Source organism: Chionomys nivalis, chromosome 8, assembly GCF_950005125.1.
Source record: "Chionomys nivalis chromosome 8, mChiNiv1.1, whole genome shotgun sequence".
Taxonomy (NCBI): Eukaryota; Metazoa; Chordata; class Mammalia; order Rodentia; family Cricetidae; genus Chionomys; species Chionomys nivalis.
This window is the reverse complement of record NC_080093.1, coordinates 55,172,195-55,194,721: the sequence shown is the minus strand read 5'-3', so window position 1 is coordinate 55,194,721 and position 22,527 is coordinate 55,172,195. Positions and strand designations below refer to the sequence as shown.

Below are 22,527 nucleotides of genomic sequence, written 5' to 3'. Positions count from 1 at the left end.
GACAAAATGTTTTGCCATTATCCCCTAGAGCAGTGGTTCTCAACCTTCATAATGCTGTGACCCTTTAATACAGTTCCTCATGTTGTGGTGGGTGACTCCAACCATAAAATTATTTTCGTTGCTACTTCATAACTGTAATTTTGCTACTGTTATGAACTGTAATGTAAATATCTGATAAGCAGGATTATCTAATATGTGATCACTGTGAAAGGGTCATTCTACCTCCAAAGGGGTTGTCCCCACAAGTTGAGAACTGCTGCCCTAGAGTGCCGGTCAGAGCCCTGATCCTCCAGCCACTTCTCCCAATCCCTTTTCCTATTCAAGGGATAAAAGAGCTAATTCAAAAGTACTCCCGCTAGCTAAATTTGGGTCAATCAAATAAATCACTCATCAAAATAAAAAAAAAGAATAAAAGTAATAAATGATGAAGACTGTACTTGACTGTAGAATACTGAACAAGTCTATGGTGACCTAGGGAAGACAGTACAGGCAGTCTTCCATACCTTGTCAGCCTTCCATCTTCATGGCACCTTCTCAAACCCTAGGATCTCCACTAAAATTGCTCTCCTGCCCCACATCCACCATACCCCAGTTTCCTTACGTTCCCTTTAAGTAGCAGACCTCTTGTCTCTATTCATACAGCACTCACCTTTGGCAGCTCCTTGATTCCATTAGAGTCTGGCTCACACCTTGTATCTCACAACACCAGCGCTCACACAAACTGCCTTGTCACATACGGCACTGAAAGAACAGGCTAACGAGTAGAAAGGCAAGTATGCCGGTGGCACGAAGTTCTGCAGAGAACACTGACACAAGGCTGGGGACCTAGCCAGGACTTCACACAGCAAGGTCCCATGCAGACAAGCCAAGCTGTGTGTTACACCATGCTTAGACTAATTTTACATTCCTGGGCTTGATCCCAAGGCCAGCCTCAGACATCACTTCCTTGGAGACATTTGGCACTGTCAGGCCTTTTCAAAGATTCGGGACACAGTCCCACAAGGTAAAGGCAGGAACCTTCAGTAGGGACACTGCAGTCCAAAACTGTCGAGGGCTGCTGAGACTGTGTCTCTTCTGCTAGCTCAAGGAGGGAAGAAAAGGAGTACCACTGAAAAGGCAACTAAGAAAGTGCCTGACCCTAAAGGCCACAGGCAAAAGCCAGAGGCCAGGCCACTCCTCCTGTTTCTACCTATTCACCATCCATGACCTCTGGGGGACAAGCTCATACACAGAAGTGAGTCTTGTGCCTTCCTAACACACCAAAACAACAAAATACATCATCCAAAATTATTGGGCCCAGGGTAGAACACAACATAACCGCATGGACTTAACTGTACATGGCCCCATGACCCTGGCAGGAATGTGCCCACTAAGGATTGTGGGAGCAACTGGATGAAAATTGCAGCCCAGATGGTCAAGCATGCTGGCAAAGAGAATCTTCAAAGAGAAAAAAAACAAAAAAACAAAAAACAAAACAGTAGGTGTGGCTATGGTCCATGGCACAGACACTGACAATGCCAAGTGGAGGGGCCATGGGTCACATGTGGTCTGAATGCCCTATTGAACAACCTCTTCCTTCTCTCTTTAACCTTTTGTTTTTATTTCAATTGTTTCTACTTCCGTGTTCCCAGGCACCATCCCATGAAGCTGCAGTGAACACCAGCGGGCGTGCCCCAGAGGAGAAATTCTATACAGAAAGAAAAACAAACAGGAGGTAGGCACAGAATGGAAAGAACTTCTGGCAAGGCAGGGAGGAGCAACTAGCACCTTCTTCTGCCAGACTGGCCCACAAGACAGGGTGCACAGAAATTCCCACCAAGAAATGTCCAACAACCTCACCCCAGCACTCTTTCGGTTACACAGTAGAGCAAGGGAGGGTGGATGGTGCCCACTAGGACCTGAGCTTGTCCACCCTGCCCACAGGCTGAGCTTCCCTCAGGGCTGTACAGCATGTCTATACAAACACAGGAAGCGGGGTTTAAGTGTGTCTGTTTCCATGGCCACTGCAGGGAAGATACAGGAAATGCTGGGCTACCAGGACCACTGATATGGGCGTTCCCCACTAAGTTGGCCTTTAACATGTGCTATACCAAATGACCATGGCAGACCACAGCTCCTCCTGAGAGGAAGTCTTGCAAGTAAGTACTCTCAACTGTCATCCCACAAGCAACAATGAATGATAGCAAGGTCTAAAGGCAGCCTGAGAAGATGCCTTGCTGGGCAGGTACAGAGTATGGCAGTATGAATCAACAGTTGGATTGAGGACCCACTAAGGAAAGCAAGCACTGGCCTCACACACCTTTACAGGGAAGCACAACCGTGCCATCTAACTGTCCCCAGTCAACAGAGAGCTCTTCTTCAACACAACACTGGCCTCACCCTGCTCACTGCTGGCCAGCTTGAGGATGCTTGTATATGAGCTCCTAGGGGACACTCTAAGCAAACAAGAGTGTCCTGAAGTACACAGCACTCACAATCACTGGGGGTTTTTGTTTGTTTGTTTTTTAAGGGAATGGGAACACAAGAGACCCAAGCAGATACCTTTGCAAGCCCAACCCAGATGACTACCTGGGCAGCCCCTCATGGAAAGAAGCTATTCCTGAGGGGTGTTCCTAGAATCACATCTTTCAGTGGGACCATCTACTAGAGAGCCTGGCTCCAAGAGATGGCATCTCCATCATGCCTTTAGGCCTCTTGCAGGTATCCTCTCCACTTACTATGCCTCAATCTTCCTATTGAAGATTCCTATACTCTACTTCACACTCACTCAGATCCTTGCTACTTCTATTGTGCTTGCCCTGTTCTCCTCTGCTAGCCTTAGCTTTCAAAACACTGACCTTGGGAGCCATAGAAAACCTTACCAGCATAGGATATGGGATCCTTGGCTAGGGAAGGAGTACAGTTCACATAACTGCAAACTTTCAACAACCACCTACCTCAACAACAACAGAACATACAAGTCTCCTCACAATTCCTGGTGGAACAACAAATGGACATAGTTGCTGATATCCATCACTGAATCTATCACAGAACAGGTCTCATGACTCCATTTATACACTACACTGGAATAGAGTGGATTGATGTGGCCTCTTGTGGAGGTGGGGACCTGCAGCAACTAGAGGGCTATTCAAAGAATGATGGTAATGTTCCATAATGGGCTGAGGATAGCATGGTAGCGGGTTTGCCCAAGATGCTGAAGGCTGTGGGTTCCACCCCTAGCAACACACATACACACAAATTTTAAACTAAATTAAATCATGGTCTTAGTAACAAAAATCTATAATTTTACTAAAAATTACCTAATCATATACTTAAAACAAGCAAACTTGGTGGTATGTAAACCATACCACATGAGGCTACTCAAACAAAACCTACAGACTCTGGCAAGCCCAGTCAGAAGTCAGTCACCAGAAATACTCTCCTAGGAGATAAAGCCTTTTACCCCATGCCAACCTTGCAGACACCTACACACAACTGCTCAGAGTAGAAGACTACTGAAAGCTGCTCCAGAAAGGCTGGAAAGCCCTAAGGCCATTTAGTTTTTACCTGTTAGCTGAGCAAGAGCAGACCTCCAAATGTACACTATATGAACTGCCAACACCAAGTTTAATCTCTTGACAGCACCCAATGCCTGAAGAGTAACAGGAGAGCATGACTGGGAAGGGCACTTGTAATTCTACAAGAGTCAGGAACACGTGGAAAGGGAGCCACAGGGGCAGGCTGGAGAAGGACTACTGGAGGGGGCAGAGTCAGGAACATGTGGAAAGGGAGCCACAGGGGCAGGCTGGAGAGGGACTACTGGAAGGGGCAGAGAGAGGTTCAGTAAGGGTTGCTGGGCAGGAGGGCCAATTTGCTATTTTCAGGGGAAGAGGAAAAAGTGTGTATTTCTGAGTCCCAGGAATTCAGGAGCTTCTGGACTGCTTTCCACTAGATAAAATCCAAACTACACTCAGACCTTCTGCTTAAATGCCAGCCCCTGACAGGAAAGATTCACCTAAAGCTTCTCCTTAGGTGTTACGTGTTCTTGGGTGTCCAGAACAGAACAAAGATTTACTATACAAAAGTTGTAACCTTTTCTAAAAAGGGCTGAAGGTGGTCTGACTATATACACTGCTTAACAAGAAGCTCAAAGTTTTTCCAAGCAGAGGAAAACAACAGCACAAGAGGCAGCTAAGAGCCACACCTACAGCATTCTCCAGAAAAGTCCCAGCAGGTCCACTACCAAGTCCCAACGTGCCAAACTCTGCTCTGGCTATCCCAAGCATGTTTCCCTGTAGGGCCTCCCTTCCTCTGAGCAGCTGAATGCAAAAGATAAGGCTGTGAGATGCTCCCAGTCCCAGCTTGATCCTCATCCAGCTAAGAGGAAGATGTGGTTTTCCACTTGCATTTTTGTAGAGCACTGGCTCTAACAATTGCTGGAAAAGAACGCTACTATCACACCCATTACTTGGTACATGCAACATGAAGCAATCCAACAAAACCTTTACTTTAAAGCAAGCAAGCAAGCAAACAATCCTTCTCAAAACACAACCACTGTATTCCAAACTCCTCAGTGACAATGTATGGTCGGAATTAAGAAAATTATCCAGATACAGTAAAAGATGATACTTTTCTCCAATTCTTCCAGATGAAAACTAGTTAAAGGATTAAATGCAGATAAAGTTCCAGCCCTGAGCAAACAATGGGCACTCGGGTGGAAAAAATGGCATCACTCCTTACTGGCCACCTTGCCAGCTCTCACCCAGGGATCAGAAGACAAAGTGGATGAGATCTCTGGGTGTGTGTGGAGTGGCAGGGATCTCTGAAGCACACTCTAAAACTTTCATGTCTTCCTACTTGTATAGCAATACAATGAAAGCAGGATGTTTCCTCTATGTATTGTGCCTCTATCCTCCAAAGACACCAAGGAGGAACTGTATCTGACCACTAGAGAAAAAAGAGGATTTTAGACAGGTACTGTATAAAAGAACTTAGGAATGCCAATATCCAGTATGCAATCTGTGACACTTAAGAACACGAACACAAAGATAATTACCCTGCAACCAGATCCCTCTTAAAAATCTCCACTGCCCTTTGCAACCACATCTCTATTTTTTACAGTGAGGTTGAGATTCCTTCCTTTCCTAAAGCCCCAAAAGCAGAAGCAGCTTCCAGCTATGTGCTCTAGGGTCTAGACGGACCCTATCCTAGAGTAAGAGTTAAGGGTTCAGCTGTCCTTTCCCACAGGGCTCCTTGTTCCCAAGGAGTCACAAGAACCAGTGCCTCCAAAGGCTGATGATGGTTAATGTATGCTTATTTGCAATGATGATTCAGCCCACACAAAAGTCCTCAGTCAGTTTCAAGACTGGCTTCTGGTCGGTCTGTAGGCAAAAGGCACCTGCCACTCATGGGCACGGGCCTGTAAAAATAACACGTACAAAAGTGGACCGCTTCCTCAGCGACCCAGCTGAAGATCCAGGTCTCTTGCAGTGGAACCGTTTTCGCAGGTAGGCCGAGTTATCTCCAATGCCAGCTCCCTCCATAGAGGCAAAAAGGGAGACTGCGCTGAAGAGGCTGGACACAGCTGTGTGTCCTGCGCTTAACATCCCTGGGCTTCAGAGACCTTGAAAATGAACAGGACAGATCCCAGGCCAATGCCTACTGTATGCCAAACATGTGCCGGCCCTTACCTCAGTTCACCCTTCCATATACCTGTACTGAACATTTCACAGCTTCCATCGAACACGCAATCCTTTAAAGCAAGGCTTGAGAGGAGGACACAGCTAGTAAGCAGAGAGGAGTCGGTGACAGTGCTGCCTCTTAGAGAAACCAGATGGGTCTGGTCCCCTATGTCACCTAAGTGGCGCAATGTGGCTCCTGGCCTCCCTTGGTCTCCTGATTACCCATGGGGTTGCCTGTTCTCTTGGTCCGCCCTCTTCCTAGGTTGCACGCACTGGGAGGTCAGAACCTGTCTCCATCACCTCAGTCATCCTGAAAGTACCACCACTTATGCTGCCCTCCGCCTCTCTACAGCTTCTAACTCCAGGGTCCCGCGCAGCCATCCTACTGCCGAAACCAAAGGCGGGCAACTCCATGGCTCAGAATGCTTAGGTTGAACCCGCAGCAGGGCCGCGGGCACCGCCACAGGGACGGGGGACTGAGAAGCTGGGAGAGCGCGCGCGGCCAGGAGCGCCCGCCTCTCACTCTCCTCAAAAGTAAATTAGAAGAAAGTCATTTGGGCGGAAGAACTTTCGCAGGCCCCGCGAAGACCGACGAAGGACGGCGCCCGGCGTCCGACTCCCGGCCCGTCATCCCGCGGCGAGGGGCCGCGGCCTCTCGGGACAGCGCCTTGGGGACCGGGCCTCGCTCCCGCCCGCCGCCCTCCCGCCCGCCCGGCCTCCCGGCGTCCCGCAGCGGCTGGCCGTCCTTCCGAGCCCCCGCCCCTCCTGGAGCCAGCCATCCGCCGCCCCGCGTTCGCTACGTTCGCCGCCGCCCCGCACAGCGCCGCGCTGCGCCGGCAGGCGCCACTCACCCCATGAGCCAGTCCATGGCTGCGCGGGGCCCGCGCCTCGCTCGGCCTCAGCCCCGCCGGCGGCCGGAAGTAAACACTCGATGGCGCCCGCCCGCTGCAGGAAGTGACGCGCGCACGGCTTGCTGGGACGCGTAGTCCCAGCGGCCCCTGCGGCCCCGCCCAGGAGTACCTGTTCTGGAGTGGCGGGACCTGGCGGCACCGCGAAACTTGAGACCCCAGAGCACCCAGGACCCGAAGACTGCCCGGAATTCCGGAGCTTCCGGATCCCCAACATGCGTGTAACTTCAGAACTCCCCGGAAGCCCAGACTGCCCGGAGCTCGAAATGCCCCAAACTAGCAAAGTGCCTGTAACATCACAGTAAACTTGACCCTGGAGCACACTCGACCCCGGTGTTACACACCCTGGAGTGCCAGAACTTCAGAGTGCCCGGACCCCAGAAGTGACCCTTTCCCCCATAGTGCCCTAATCCGCGGAATGCACAGACCCCAGGAATCTGAAAATTCCTGGAACCTGAGTATCCAGTATCTCAGTATCCAGAAACCCAGTATCCCAGACCTGGGAGTGCCAGACTCAGAAGTGCCTAGAACCCCAGAGTGGCCCCAACCCTGTGTCCCTGAACTGGGAATACTCTGAACCCCAGAGTACATCCCCGAGTATGTGCCCCTTTCCTCCGCAGAGCCTCATCCCTGACTGTTTATATCCCTCATGTTAGCCACCTTAACCCTGCAGCCATCTTGGCCCCACCTAGTGCTTCTACCTGAACTGTTCTGACCACATTGCCTCTTCTGTGTCCCCTTGCTTTGCTGTCTGTTCCTTTTCACCCCAACTGTCCACCGTGTGGACTTGCTTGTCTCCTTTTTGTCCTCTTGCTCCTTGAGCTGTACCCTCTGGCTCTTGGGTGACTATCATCCAGGATACCCACAAGTCTCCTCATTGTCCTGGATATCTGTCCTATTGGTAGCTTTTTCCAGAGCCTGACCAGTATCAGGAACTCAGTGAGTAACTGTGAAAGACAGGCTATCCATTCTCCTCTTCACTGAGGAGATGCTCCCAGGATCACACACTTGAGCAGAGGGATTGCAACAACTCAATTCACTAGTGTCTTCAGTGGGGTGTCATGAATTGCAGGCACCAGACCAATAATACCTTCAGGCCATCTGCCCATTCTAACACAGGTGTCATATACTTGTACATATACATGTCCTTGAAATGGTACTCACTCCTCCCAAAAGAACCATTCCAGGATGCTGGGAGATTTCCCGTCCATTCCTCCTTTATAGGCACCTGGAAAGGATGGGTGCTGGTGACAACTTTTATCACCAACAGATACCTGAGATGAAACAGTGAGGAAGGAAATATCTAGAGAGAGAGGTCACCTAATCAAGATTATATCAGGAGGAAATCAGGTCTGTGCTCTCCTCCATTTCCATTCACATGGCTGCCCATGGTCATACTGAATAACTCCCCCACCCCATAACCACCTTGCTTTTAGCCAACCATCAGCTGGGTGCCTTACAATATTCCTTTGTCCACTGCTGTGGAGGAGCATCAGTCCTTGGTAAGCCAGCCTGCTTTTGACTGCCACCATCTGTCTCTGTGTGTGTGCACACACGCACATGCACATGCTTGCCATTTGAGAAGAGATCATCAGATGCCCTGGAGCTGGAGTTCATTACAAGTAGTTGTGAGCTCCCCAATGTGAATGCTGAGAACTGAACTCCTGTCTTCTAGAAGAGCAGCAAGCACTGTTAACCCCTGGGCAGGTCTCCAGCCCTCCATTTCCTTCTCATTGTAATGAGAATAATAATTCAGTAATGTGTTGCTTCATAATAGAGTTACATCCTGAGCATTTCCTTGTTAGGCCATTTTATCCCATACACAGACCTAGATTGTGTGGTCTTTTACACACAGACTACAAGGTGTAAGGTGTTGCTCCTGAGAAACAAATCTGTACAGATGTTACTCTGCACTGTAGGCAACCGGAACATAGTAGAGTCTCTGTATCTAAACAGATAATTTGTGCCAACACCATCGCAAACACAAGTAATGGGTTATGTAAGATGTAACATCACTAGACAATAGTTTTCAGCTTTATTAAACTTTTATGGGACCACCATTATATATGCATTTCACCTGTGCCCACAACATTATAGATCACACAAACATCTTACAAGTGTCTACCAAATGTGGCATAAGTATGAGGTCATTGTGGAGGTGGGAAGCAGGGGAGAGTAAGGTGTACCTGAGCATACTAGATGGTGCAGCAGTCCCCAAGTTCAAGCTTGGCCCTCTTTTCCCTGGATGATACTGCACTATAGGCTATGCCCAAGCCCAGTTCAAAGGAAAAATACAGATCACATGCTTGTACCAGGACCTTACAGACCATCTGATTGGGAGTTCTATGTCCTAGTGGTAAGATGTTCAACTGCCATGCAGCACTCTTTTGTTTGTAGTACTAAGACCTGAACCTAGGGTCTTCTTCATGCTAAGCAAGAACTGTACCACTGAGCTTTATCCCCAGACTTCTTTATTTTCAGACAGGGTCTCACTGCGTTGGCCAGGTTGGCCTTGAACTTTTTGTCTTCTTATTTCAGTCTCCCAAGTAGCTGAGATTAGAATCCTGCACTACTGTAAGGATGGCTTATGATTCTCTTTAGAGGTAATGTTTTTGTCTGGTTGCTTGTTTTTTGTGTATGTGCATGCATGTGTGGTTTTTGTTTAAAATGATGTTTTATTCTTTGACAACTTCACACAACTAAAAAAATTCTTCATATTCAACTAAAACCCCCCTCCCTATCCCTTAGAGCACTTCCAATATTTCCCCCTCTCACCTTCATGTCTTCTTAAAAAAATACACTGAGTGCTGACTGCAGGCCTATCCATTGAAGCATGGGCAACCTACCAGAAGCCATACTCCCAAAGGAAATGTTCTTCCTTCCCCAGCAGTGACCAGCTACCAATAGCTCCTCAGCTAGGGATGCAGCCTCATGAGCCCTTCTCCTGTCCATGCTGGAATGTTGACTGGCTTGATCTTGTACTGAATGTTCATAAGTGCAATGGCTCTGTCCTATCCAGAAGACATTGTCTATGCGTTTGAGACAGGGTCTCACTCTGGAATTCATTGCAAAGCCCAAGTTGGCCTCAAATTTGCAGCAATCCAGCTAGCTGCCTTAGCCTCCTGAGTGCTAGGGTTTACAGTCATGAGCCATAACACCTGGTTAAAGCTGATGTCTTGGTATTCCCAAACCATGGGAGCCCCCAAATGTCACCTATATCTGAGTTCCTAAACTTTCCTGGGGTACGTGGTATTGCGGGATATTGTACACTGTGTGAAAATGTATTGCTTTGATTGGTGTAATAAAAAACTGAATGACCAGTAGCTAGACAGGAGGTATAGGTGGGACTTATTATGGAGAGAGAGAATTCTGGGAAGAAGAAGGTGGAGTTGCCAGCCAGACATGGAGGAAGCAGCATAAGCAGTATGGAGCCATGAGGTAATGAGCCATGTGACAGAATGCAGATTAAAATAAATGGGTTAATTTACATTAAAAGAGCTAGTGGGGCAAGCCTAAACTAAGGTCAAGCTTTCATAATTAATAGTAAGTCTCCATGTCATTATTTGGGAGCTGGTTGGTGGGACAGGAAAAGACTTGTTACAATGTCGTGGTTTGAATAAGAACGACTCTCATGGGCTCATCTATCTGAATACTTAGTCACCAGGGAGTAGAACTCTTTAAACAGATTAGAAGGATTAGGAAATGTGGCCTTGTTAGAATGGTGTGGCCATGTTGGAGTAGGCGTGTCATTGATGGTGCACTTTGAGGTATCAAAAACCCATGTCATGCCTAGGCTCTCCTTCTTTCTGTCTACAGATCAGGATGTAGCTCTCAACTTCTCCTGCAGCATCTGCCTCCATACTCCCTGCCATGATGATAATGAACTAAACCTCTGAAACTGTAAGCAAACTCCCAATGAAATGCTTTCTTTTCTTTCTTTTTTTTTTTAAGAGTTGCCTTGGTCGTGGTGTCTCTTCATAGCAATAGAGCAGTGACTAAGCCAAGATAGAGCCCATCGGTAAGGATATGTGTTATATTAGCATCTAGCCTTTCACGAGTACCTCAGCTGTAGGGTCTACCCATGGGACATCCTGAACATGGTGGGACATGTTTCTGTGGACATAACTTGAGGAGAACAGCCTTTGAACTTGTTTACTTCTGAGACAAGGTGGTAGCAAAAAGAAGTTTATCTATTGTCCAAGAGACGGCATGCTATTTCTGGCACACTCTACTTATTGAAGTGGGGGTCAAAATGTTAGAAACTTAGTCTCCAGGATGGTGAGAGGGGTGTGTCAGAACTTTTAAGAGCCATTTGGTGGGAGCTCCTTTGGACCCTGCTCTGAAAAAGACTAAGGTAATTCTTGGGGGTTGCTTGAAGGTAATTGTTATAAAAGGAGCAAGCATGGCCCTTCCCAGCTCTCTACGACACTAGGTTTGGTATTTGATCACCCTTTCCTACACGTTTCCACCATTACTGTATACTGTATACTGTGAGGCACTATAGCCAAGAAGGATCCATACCAGAGCCTGCACCATGTTGTTTGCACAAATCTGTGAGCTAAACAAACCTCCTTTACAAAGTTCACCTGGGTCTGATATTTTATAATACTGACTTAAAGCTCATTGATGCTGAAGGGACCAGTATTCGGCACAAGACACCCCGAGACCAAGTTCTCAGCACAAGGGAGATTTATTTGCCCCAGACGGACAAAGGATAGAGAATAAGAGACAAAAACAGGAGACAGGGGACAAGAAAAAAAGGGAAAAGGAATAAGGGAAAAGGAACAAGGAAAAGGGGGCAGTGATATTTGTCCTAGAGGGACAAAGGACCGCCTCTGGGAAGAAGTGACAGATGTGGCCCCTAAGCAAATGGCAGTTTGTAAAGGTAAAAGGGAAAACACTGGGTTAGGATGAGGTGTTTAATTTTGATTAATTTCGATTAGATATGTTAATTAGGGCAGGCACAGGGGGTCTTTTGATTGTGGACTTCAGTACTTTTGATACCTGGACCTTGGTGGTCAGCCTCAGGAGGAGGAAGTGGTCAAATAAGAGAATAGACCTGGGTGCCCAGCTTTAGGAATGTAATATAACAGTTTTTGGGTTTGTTTGTTTGTTTTCACAAGGCAGAGGGAATAGGGGAAGGGCAAGGCCTGCCAGAGTCCCTTCAGATGTTCAGATGTGTTTATGGACTACTGGGTTAAAATTATTGATGTGCCAATATGGTCCCCACATCTGGGGAAACAGCTGCAATTAAACTCATTTATGTCTTCCAGTTTATGACAATCCCATTTATTAACAGCATTCCCTGTCCTGTTCAGGGATGGAAACGGGAGTAAAACTGTAATGCTGGACACTCCCTGCCACTCTATGTCTGTCAGAACTGGGAGAGCAACAGTCACCTCTGGGTTTCTCTGGACATGGAGTTTTGGTCCTGGTTTACCATTTTACCTAGAAGATGGGATATAGGGCTTTCTATTTAGCCCTTTCTTCTTTGTACCCACCTATTCATCATTAACAAGTTTGGAGTGCCAGCTAGGCATGAGGTATTTATAAGGTGCTTGGAAAACAGAAGTGGAAAAATACACAAATCTTCCTTGGAAGAGCAGTTGGCTGGCAGGAGTACTAACTGATGAGAAAGAGGAAGGATATACATGTCAGGAAGTACGGGCACACTGGAGAATAAAGCCACTGCTCACAAAAGGCAGAGAATGCTGGTTGTTAAAAATTGATGCATGTCTTCCAAAAAAAGAAATTGAGAAACCCTGACCCCAAGTACCTCGACTCATGACTACATATGAAACAGGAACTGGAGATATATTCACTGAAGCTGAGGTCACTGTGGAGAGGCCTAACCTAGTGTCCTTATATAAAGAGAAAATTCAGACAGACTCTGAAGAGAAAGAGGAATGATAAAAGTCACCTACAAGGCACAGAGGAATCCAGTGCAGGTACTCCTCACAGCCCTAGTGATTTTGTGTGTCAACTTAGCACAAGCTAAAGTCATCAGAGGAAGGAGTCTCAGCTGAGAAAATGCTTCCATGAGATCCAGCTGTGAGGCATTTTTCTCATTTAATGATAATGGGGGAAGGTCCAGCCCATGGTGGGTGGTGCCATCCCTGGGCTGTTGTTCCTGGGAGGCTGGCTGATCAAGCCATGGGAAACAAGCCAGTAAGCAGCTCCCCTTCATGGCCTCTGTGTCAGTTTCTGCCCTCTTTGAGTTCCTGTCCTGATTTCCTTCAGTGATGAGCAGCAATGCAGAAGTGTAAACCTAATAAACCCTTTCCTCCCCAACTTGCTTGTTGGTCATGGTGTTTCGTTGCCGCAATAGAAACCCTAAGACACCTAGGAAGGGCCAATCTTGAGGACACCGAAGACAGGACTTCAAGCCTTCAGAGCTAAGACGACATGTGCCTGCACTTCTAAACAACTTGTTTGGTGGCACATTGTGATGGCAGCCTTGGGAACTGACAGCATAGGTCCGTCCTAGATCCTACCTTTGTTATTACGTCCCTTCCTTCTGTCCAGTTTTGAGGGGTCCCTGGGTCAGGATCTGAGGAGCTATTATCTCCAGCTGTCTAAGGGCTAGTCTCCACCCCATACTAGGCAGCCCTTCAAGTCAGGACTTATGGGTCTCCTACCCCCACCCCAGGTAGTTGTCCTCCTGTGCAGTGGAGGGTTGAAGCCTTCGGGACGACACAAATCGAGTGGCCAGATTTTCAGAGGATAAGGTGACCCCATCCCTACTCTAAGACATATCTTGAGTTCGCTGGGCCCTCCCCTCTCACAACTCCTTTCCCTGGGGCCCATTCTCTATCCTCCTCACCCCAGTCAGAGGCACAGCCAATGTGGGGTGCAAATCTCCTCCCTTCCTCACTGTCACCCTCATGGATGGGGGCTTGGCACAGGGTGGGCCATGTGACACACATTCTCCTGCCCTTGGGAGACTGGGAACAATGGCTCCCTCTTACCTCGGGAGCTGGCTCTGTGCTTGGGACTGTCCCAAGTGAAGCTGAGGGCACCCACAGCTGCTAGCGCCCGCTGGACAGGAGAGAGGGCCCCTCTGTCCTCACCACCCATGAAGGACAGTATTTACTTCATCTTCTGTAAGTCTAGAGATCTGTTTTTGGGAAGAGTTGTGAAGAGACAGACCCAACTGCGATAGTCAGTGACCTCCCCTCCCCCAGCCCTGCCAGGCATTGGCTTTCCCAAGGCTTCAGTCAGCACCTCAGATGTCCCCCTGGCAACCCATGCTGTGCCTCCACTGTATTCTCATGCAGCTCATGGTGGTGATTCTCACATGGAGACTGAGATGCTTACCTAGGTCGACCCAGGTAGGGAGCTGGGATTCCAGATCATGTGCCTCCATCTTCTTATCCCATTCTGCTTTCCAGAAGGACTCTCCTCCTCGGGCCCCAAAGGACAGTTGAGGTGGGTACCCACAGGAGCAGACTGGATAGCAGGATCTCTGCCCAGTGGCAGAGGAAGGGCTGAGATGTTTTTAAAGACTCCTGTGTCACCTGCTGCAGAGCACAAGTAAGCCCTTTTGTGGCTCATGGGGCATGGTGCTCTGCTTCTGGAGCAGCCAGAGCTCAGGGTGGGGGATGCTCATGAGTAGTCATCGTTTCCAAGTGCTCACTAGGAGCTGGTGAATACATTACAAGCAGGCCCTGGGGCAACCTGGCACTATACTCCGTAGAGGTGTAGCCAAGATACCTGGCTGAGGTGGCACAGTGGGAGGTTGCACCCAGGCCCCACACTGTGTGTCGTGTTGCCCAGGATCTCAGAAGCAGAGGCCTGAATCATAAGCTGTTCCTGACCCTGTTCACTGAGGGTTTGTCTGGTATCTACAGGGAACCATAACAAGCTCATTACAGTTCCTGCCAGCCAAAGTCCAAATGAGATAGCATGCCAGTAGTCAGCATCTTGCAGCTTCCTGAAAGACAACTTGTCCATTGAACAGGGAGCTTCAGCCACCTAAAGAGGTAGTAGACCCTTCAAGAAGCATGACGCACATCAAGGTCTCTGTCCCCAACGGCTTGTTATGGTTCAACTTCAGAGGCTGCACCTGCCCCCAAGATACTTGCTGTCACTTCCAAATTTATGCTGGGTTGGAGAGACCCTGAAGTGACTGGTAGGGAATTGTGGGCTTCCTGAGAATGCCTTAGAAAGGATCACAAACTTGTTGACTTCAGATAACAGAAATGAATTCTGTCCCGATCCTGGAAGCCAGAAGCATGAGATCAAGAGGCTACATTGGCCTCTTCCTAGCTCCACTGGCTCCTGGCTTTTCTCTGCTGCACACACATAGTTCAGCCTCTGCCTCTGTCGTCATTCAGTGATGAGGCTGAGAGGCTCTATTTATTAGTCAGGGTTCTCTAGAGGGAACAGAATCGATAGAATAAATATAGCATATTAATAAAATGCACATTTATTATATATAGTATATTAATTATTAAAATATATAATTATTAGAATAAATATAATATAAAATATAGAATAAATATAATTGCAAAGGGAATTTATTTGATTGACTTGTAAAATCTGAACGAGGTAGTCCAACAATAACCAGGCTGAGACCCCAGTCAATGCCTCATCAGCTTAAATCTGGTGCTGAAGGCGTGGAGGATTCCTGGAGGGCTTTCAACCCTTAATGAAAGGCGAAAGTAACTGGGTTTTGATATCAGCAAAGATGGCAGCAGCAGCAGCAGCAGCAGCATAGTCAATGCACTCATAAGCAAGGAGCAAAGGCTTGCATGCAAAAGCAACACTGCATTCTTCTCAGCCATCTTTCTATCTGGGCTACTGCTGGAGAGTCCATCTAGCCTGGGGTAGGATTTTCCCACCTTGATGAATACTTCCAGGAAATACCTTCACAGACTTGCCCAGGGGCTTATCTCTTAGTTGCTGCTACTTGCAATCAAGTTAACAACAAAAATCAGCTATCACAAGGGTGAGTAGGCAAGGGAGGGGAGGCACTCAGCATTTCAGCTAAGTGTGTTGACCTCAGCATAGCCTGTGCTTCCAGCAAGCTTGAGTAGCTGGTATTTGAGGCATTTCTGGGAGGTGACCCACTAAGATGAGAGCAGGAAGAAGGCTTGGAGGAAGCCCAAAGACTGCCTTTCTCCATACTGACCAACTGGGGCTCACTCTTGTCCATTCCCACCCCCACCCAATAGGTGGATACCACCAAACGCAAGGTCTCTCTGAGGAATCTCTGAAGACATATCCCTGGGCCCTTTTCCTTATGTTTCAACCTGAAGTCCTGGGTGGGACCCAAGGAACCTGCACTTATAAACATTCCAGAAATGCTGAAATGGGAATCTACAGGGCTGCATGACCACTAGTGACTTCCCTTAGTCTCCTGCCCACAGCTTCCATCTGCTCTAGTAGCGGTTCAAGCTGTCCAGGTGGCTTTCGTGATCACAGCTACAGAATGTGCATGTGACCAACCAACCAAACAAACAAAAACAAAACAAAAGAGCTGGGTGGTGGTGGAGCACACCTTTAATCCCAGTATTCGGGAGGCAGACGGATCTCTGTGAGTTGGAGGCCAACCTGGTCTACAGAGCAAGTTCTAGGACTGGCTCCAAAGCTACAGAGAAACCCTGTCTCAAAAAGCCACAAAAAACAAAACAAAAAAACCAAATGTGCATGTAGCCACCCCCCAAAGCTTATTATTGGTTAGGTTGTAACCCCCTAGATTCATATTTGGGTCTAATGCCTGGGGCCTCAGAATGTGATCTTACTGAACTTGTGCCCTTAACCATATAACTTAGATGAGATCATTTTGGAGTATGTGGGAATGTTAATCCCAAGTGACTGGTGACTTCATGAAGGATTCTGGATTCTACTGAGGCCCAGGGTAGGTTTTCTCTCTCAGCACTCCTCCATCCACTAAGCAAATTGATTTCTGACTTCTAGTCAGAATTCAGAAAGAAACTCTAGTTATATAAGTCACCCAGTTCATGAGACTTGTTACAGAAGTCCCAGGAAACACACAGTACCTTAGAGGGAAACTCTCAAATGCCAGGCAGGCTTTTTTGGGTATGATAGGTGGAAACAGACTCCCACCCCAAGACTTGAATGTGAACCCCAAGACTTGTCCACTCAATATGGAGGGGTTTAAGTGAAGTCTTGAACCTGGCAGCACCTTCCTCTGGGCAGGGAATGGGTGTGCCAGGCTAGGGAGAGAGGCACCTTCTGGAAGGAATTGCAGATAGTCTGGGAGTGGGAGGATTGATAGGGGTGACTGGGCAAATAGAGTGATGGTGGTAAAACCATCCAGGTGAGCTCAGCATTTCCAGGTCTGAAAGTCCAGGAGGAAATCTGGTTCGAGGAACAATGGGGCAGCTGACGGTTGAAACCATGGGTGTGGCTGACCTTTCTGAGGGAAGCCAGACAGCCAACAGCAGGTGCAGGTGCAGGATGACAGCACAATTGAGGCTGCAGACAGGCCAAGGGGAGGGCATCAGACAAAAAGTAGGAAGGAGGCGGGGCTGGAGACCTCGGAAGTCTTGGTCAAGTGTTCCTATTAGTTTGAAGATCAGATCTGTGGGTCGCACTGAGTAGAAATGACTATCACCCACGTACCGGCGTCAGCCCTCGTCCGCTCAGACGCGGGCAGCAGGTGGCGCTAGCGGGCTGCTCGCAGCCCTCCCGGCTCCAGGTTGGAGGGGAGATGAGCGGCAGGTCACCCACAGGCGCTGCCTTACCATCCTAGTCAGGACAGGTTGTGTGAGGAGAAACGCAGGCAACCATTTCCCCATCTAGTGCAAGGATCTCGAGCTGCGCTAGGTGCAGACCCCAGAGCGAGCAAGTTCTCAACGCACCCGTACTCTCTCGTCTCTGGGCTCTTGGGAGTGCAGGTGGAGCTCCAGCGCAGCAGCGCTCAGAAGGGCACAGCGGAGAAAGGGCGGGCCTTGGACGCCTGAGGGCATTGCACTCACAGTACCAGGCCTTTTAGCCCCAGAGCACTTACTGCGCCCGCTGTTATGCACCATCTGGGGCTCCGGGAGGGAGCTCTTCCCTGGGGCACGCTCACTCGCTTTTCCTTAGCTAGCCACTGCTATCGTGGGCACCTCTTGACCAAGCAGACGCCCAGCGGCCTCGGACTTCCTGCAAGGTCCTTCCAGACCGCGCCTACCCCACTGGCAGAGAAGCGCGCTCCCCCCTCCCCAGCTCTACCCACGTCAGAATGCGGAATTTGTGGGGAGGGGAGCGCTAGTCACTGGCCAACGGAGGGATGGGGTCCAAACTCCCCTTTCCACTTCCCACTTGATCCTACTTGGCCCTTGATCCTAAATCCTGTGGTTCAGATTAGCGCTGACTCATGTTGAAAGGTCTTACCAGCCCCATCTTTCCTTCTCCACCGGTGACCATCAGCAGAGAGCAAAGAGCTGGGTAAGTCCTCAGTGAGAACTTGGACTGAAGTTATCGACTGGCTGTAGGGGTCTCTCTTTCCAGGACTCAGCCTAGTGTGGCTACTCAATTCTGGCTGCCTGCTGGTGCTTGGCCTGGGCCTAGGTGCCCAAAGCTTTTGTGAGCGAACAAGACGTGGGGAGGAGCCTGAGCAAGCAGGACAGACACCTGGTGCCTAAAGTTTGTGCCTGGGTTTCCATTGGCTCGAAGAGTCCTCTTGGACGTGTGGGCTGTCTCACCCAGACTCTTGTCTAAGATCCACATCTGACCTGGGGGAGGCTCTGAGGGAGGAGATCAAGGCAGTCAGGGAGGAGACTTGACTTGCCAGACTCGGGGAAAGTGGAGGGCCAATCCATCTGGACCTTACTGAGGGTGCCTAAGAGGTGTGGGAGGAGTCAAATTCGAGGACTTAACTAGAAAAAGACCAAGAGAGATAGGGCAGTTTCTCTCCTTTCTACTTAGCCCTTCAGTCGTCAGGAGGGGAGGCTGCTATCCAGGAAAGCCAAAGGCCAGGAGCCGCTGTGGGAAATGAGCTTGGAGGAACACAGGTCCCTACCTCCCTGACCCTTCCCAGTCCCAGGGTAGTGTTGTGAGCTACCACCCTCGTGTGCATGGGAAGAGCTCCTGACTTTACCCTCTTCCCTGAAATGTTCCTGGGAGCTGACACTTTATCGGACTGAGGGACAGTGGGAGACTGAAGACCCAGAACTGGCTTTGTTGCCTCCTCTGGAGTCGGGTCCTCAGGTCCAATCTCCTCCCCACCAACCTTTCGGGGACTCACTCCACCGCTTCTATTTGAGGCTCCCCTTCACTATTTATAGTCATGCCCGCTAACTACATCAGCCTGAGTCTGGCTTCTTCTGCAGATACCAATGGTGCCACCAACCCCCATACCTTGATGCGATTCCTGTTGAGTAAAGGGTTAAGAGGAAACTTTGGCTTTGGCTGCCAGCCCTTCCCTTGGCTAGTGATCTAGTTCTCACTTTGGTGTTTGCAAAGATGCAGAGACATATCTCTAGGTCACACCTGAACCCTTAGCACCCTTCCACTTAGAGGAAGTCCCCCAAGTCCTCTGCCTCCCCTTTCTGAGATCACCCCTACTGCAGGGGCTCCTAGAGAGGGAAGGGGTGCATTGGCAGATGCTAAAGCCAAACAAGCTTTGTTCTGCTTGGAAAGACTGGAGGGCCCTCACCCCACATCTGCCTGGTCTTTGCTGTAAGCATGCCCTTCGCAGAATCCTCAGCATCCTTCTCTGTGTCCTGGGGTAGGCATGGGGGTGTGGAGCAGAAGAGAGAGAGCTTTTGTGCTCTCCAACCCTTCAGGACAGTTTTGGGAAATTGGCTCACACAGCCTCCTCTTTCTCTCCTCTTTGGGCAAGACTGGCTCCCCTGCTGATTCTTCACTTCAAGGTGCCTGCTTCTATTTCCAGGAAGCACCTTCCATCTAGAGACCAGTGAAAGCTCTGGGGCCTGGAATGGCCCTGGAACTGTTTGCTACCTCCCTAGTTTAGCTTTCCCTTCTAGATAAGATTTGATTTGTCTGGAGAGCTTGCTCCCAACCCCCTGCCACCACCCTGAGATGACACCCCCTTTCCACAGAGTCCTCTGTATTTCCATCCCTATTTGCCCTTCAGAGCAACGTAGGTTCAATCCATCTCTTTAGCATCTTCATGGATCCTAGCAGTGCATCCTCTGTATTTCTCCTGCCTGGAGACCATCTGCAGTGCCCTCTTACCCATACACGCCCTAAGCTTCTCCCAACCACTCAGCCTTTCGGAAGCTAAATGGTTCCCTTCTTGGAACTGGCCCCCCACATTGCTCCCCAAGTCTTTCCAGTCCTGGGCAGAGAAGTGCTTTGACAAATCCACCCAGGCAGTACAGGTCACCTAAGACCACTGAGAACAGTCCTCTAGGATGTCTTCAGGGATTTTTCAGTCTTACAAGCAATGACAATGGAGAAAACGGGGAGCCCAGTCTAGCCCACTTTGCCCCTGACTTGCTGAGGGACATTGAACAAAACTGCTCCTCCCTCTGGGCCTGGGAGAGAAACTGGGCTTTGTGGTGGTGTGCAGACCTAGAAGTACTAATGTGTGGCTTACTCAGAGGACATTCACTGGTGCCCTCTATGTTTAAGGCTAGTGCCTGTCTATAGCACAGCATAGAATGGGGAGAAGCACACACCTTCGTTATTGTTATTGACATCTGCTTCGGTTTTTTTCACATTTATTTATTATATGTGTGACCATACACCTGCATATTTGTGGGCATGTCCATGCCACAACTTGCATCTGGAATTCAGAAGACAACCTATGGGGAGTTGATTTTTTTCCTTTCACCATGTGAACCCCAGATATCTAACTGGGGTCATTAGGCTTCGCAGCAAGTGCCCTAACTTGCTGACCTGTCTCCCTGGTCTCCATGTGATTGGTTTTGAGACACAGATTTCATGGAGCTCAGATTAGCCTTGAACTCCAAGCAATCTTCTTGCCTCAGCTGAGTACTGGGATTACAGACTTGGACCACTGTGCATAGCCTTTGATAAAAGACAGAAGAATTCCATTATAACAGAACATTAGTTACCCATGCGCACTTTCACACTCCCTCACTTTTAGCCGTCCAGCCACTCTTACCTACCTAATCACATACCTGTCTATTCATTCATCTTTCCAGTCATCCATTCACCTACCCACATCCATTCACCTACCACTCATCCATCAATCCATCCATCCATTGATCCTCCTCTCCACCCTCCTTCTTATTCATTTCCTATCTATTCACTTATCCTCCCATCTTCCCACCTATCTACCCTTTGTCTGAGGCTAGTCTTGAAGCTATCTGGATATGTGTTATACCCTGTCTCCAAAGACACACATGCATTTGCACATACACACACACACACACACACACACACAATTTCTCTCTCTCATTGTCATTCTCACTGTCAACAGCTCTTGGCTGGCTTAGGGCTAGGGAGAGAGATGGAAGCTGGGATCAGGTCTTTAGGGAGGCTGTGTATCTAGGTATGGTAGTATAGGAGTTGAGCGGAGAGCCAGCCCAGCATAGTCCTCTGTTGTGTAGTCCTTGGCCAAGATGACCTCTAGAAGTCTGGGTGAGTTAGTAAATGGCACCTCCTTCACTCCCTCTGGAGTCTTCCGCTGTCTCCAGGATCCCGAGGTCGATGCTCCCAGCTGGCCTCTCAGGAGAGGCCCTGTCACTCACCTTCTTCAATTGCAGGTGTTCATGTGCGCTGAGGGTAGAAGGAGTACTCGGCCCGCTTGAGACAACCATCAGCTTTTTACAGTCCTTGGTTTTATTGACTCCTAGGGGCTGCCAGGGCTATAAATAGATGTTCTTGAGCTAAAAATATCCTTGCTAGAGGCAGACTATGCTGCTAGCTTTCAGCTTCTTTGAGGGCTGAGGATGCAGAATTTAAGATCCGCTGGAAGAGAGGTTAGCCACATCCTCTCCCCTCCTCTCCTGATTTTTCCTCCTCTATCTTCTGACCTACACACACACACACACACACACACACACACACACACACACACCCCTCTACTCATATGAGTGGCCAATGTCACTGCCTGCCTGAAAGCACAAAAGGTCCCTTGAACAGGATGGATAAACCTGGAGAATGCTGTATTAGCCAGGGGCAGGGATGAAAACTAAGATCCTCCAAGAAGCCCACTTAGGAATTTCCACAGGGCATCTAGGGTAGTCCACAGAGAGACTGTTAAGATGAGAACCAAATGTTGAAGTGGCCCAGAAAAGCCACATCTGGAAGTCTGTCCTATGGAATGGTACATAGATGTCCACGGCCACATGACTTGTAATGACATATAGTAGGTAAGCCTGGACCCTGGCCGGTCTGCACTGGTGTAGGGGCAGTCTGTCCAGAGAGAGGAACCTTGTGTCTGGAGACAAGGATGGGCTCACATCAGACACTCTAGTATGCTTCCGTTTATTATTTATTTATTTATTACAAAAACAAACTTTTAAAAAAAATTGAAGATGTCAGAAATCATCCAATCCAAAGATCTGTGGTGGGGATGAGAGCAAAATAAAGGGGGAAAGGAGCAGGGGAGAGACTCCTGGTCCCAGTCAGGGTGATTAAAAAGATGGCTGTTGAGAAGCTCATGACCCAAGATCTGCACCTTATCCCCTTTAACCTACCACAGGAGTGATGAGGAAATGGATGAAGCAGAGGGGGCTACAGTCGTGGTCAAAGGCACATCCTCTTGGAGATCAAAAAAGGTGGGCTGCACTAGGAGTCAGTTATCAGGTGTACTGGGGGGAATCTCAAATATATGGAATTCATCACGAATCTATGTGTTGTTCTTGCACAAAGGCCATGCTGATCTTCTCCATCCTGTTCCAGTTTTAGTATGTGTGCTGCAGAAGCCAGCACCATCAGCTTTTGGTGCTCACATCACGTAAAAGAATTCCTTGTAAACCCTGAGTCTGTTGAAAAGACCGTGGTGGGGTATGTGTATGTGAAAAGGCAAGGAGTGAGCTGTTTACAGTAGGATTGTCTTGGGAGGGGAG

At 48.8% G+C, this 22,527-nt stretch overlaps 1 protein-coding gene and 1 non-coding gene across 2 annotated transcripts in view; both read right to left on the bottom strand.

Annotated features, from left to right (window-relative positions):
* Positions 1–6,581, bottom strand: part of Mob2 (MOB kinase activator 2) — a 56,287-nt gene extending 49,706 nt beyond the window's left edge. The window contains exon 1 of the mRNA XM_057779459.1: positions 6,512–6,581. Coding sequence (XP_057635442.1) covers positions 6,512–6,528 — 17 coding nt within the window. The 5' untranslated portion in view covers positions 6,529–6,581. The remainder of the gene's footprint in view (positions 1–6,511) is intronic.
* A 15,702-nt stretch (positions 6,582–22,283) lies between these two features.
* Positions 22,284–22,390, bottom strand: LOC130880879 (U6 spliceosomal RNA). The gene has a single exon (XR_009057673.1). It is a non-coding gene; the product is annotated as a U6 spliceosomal RNA (small nuclear RNA).
* Positions 22,391–22,527: the final 137 nt, after the last annotated feature.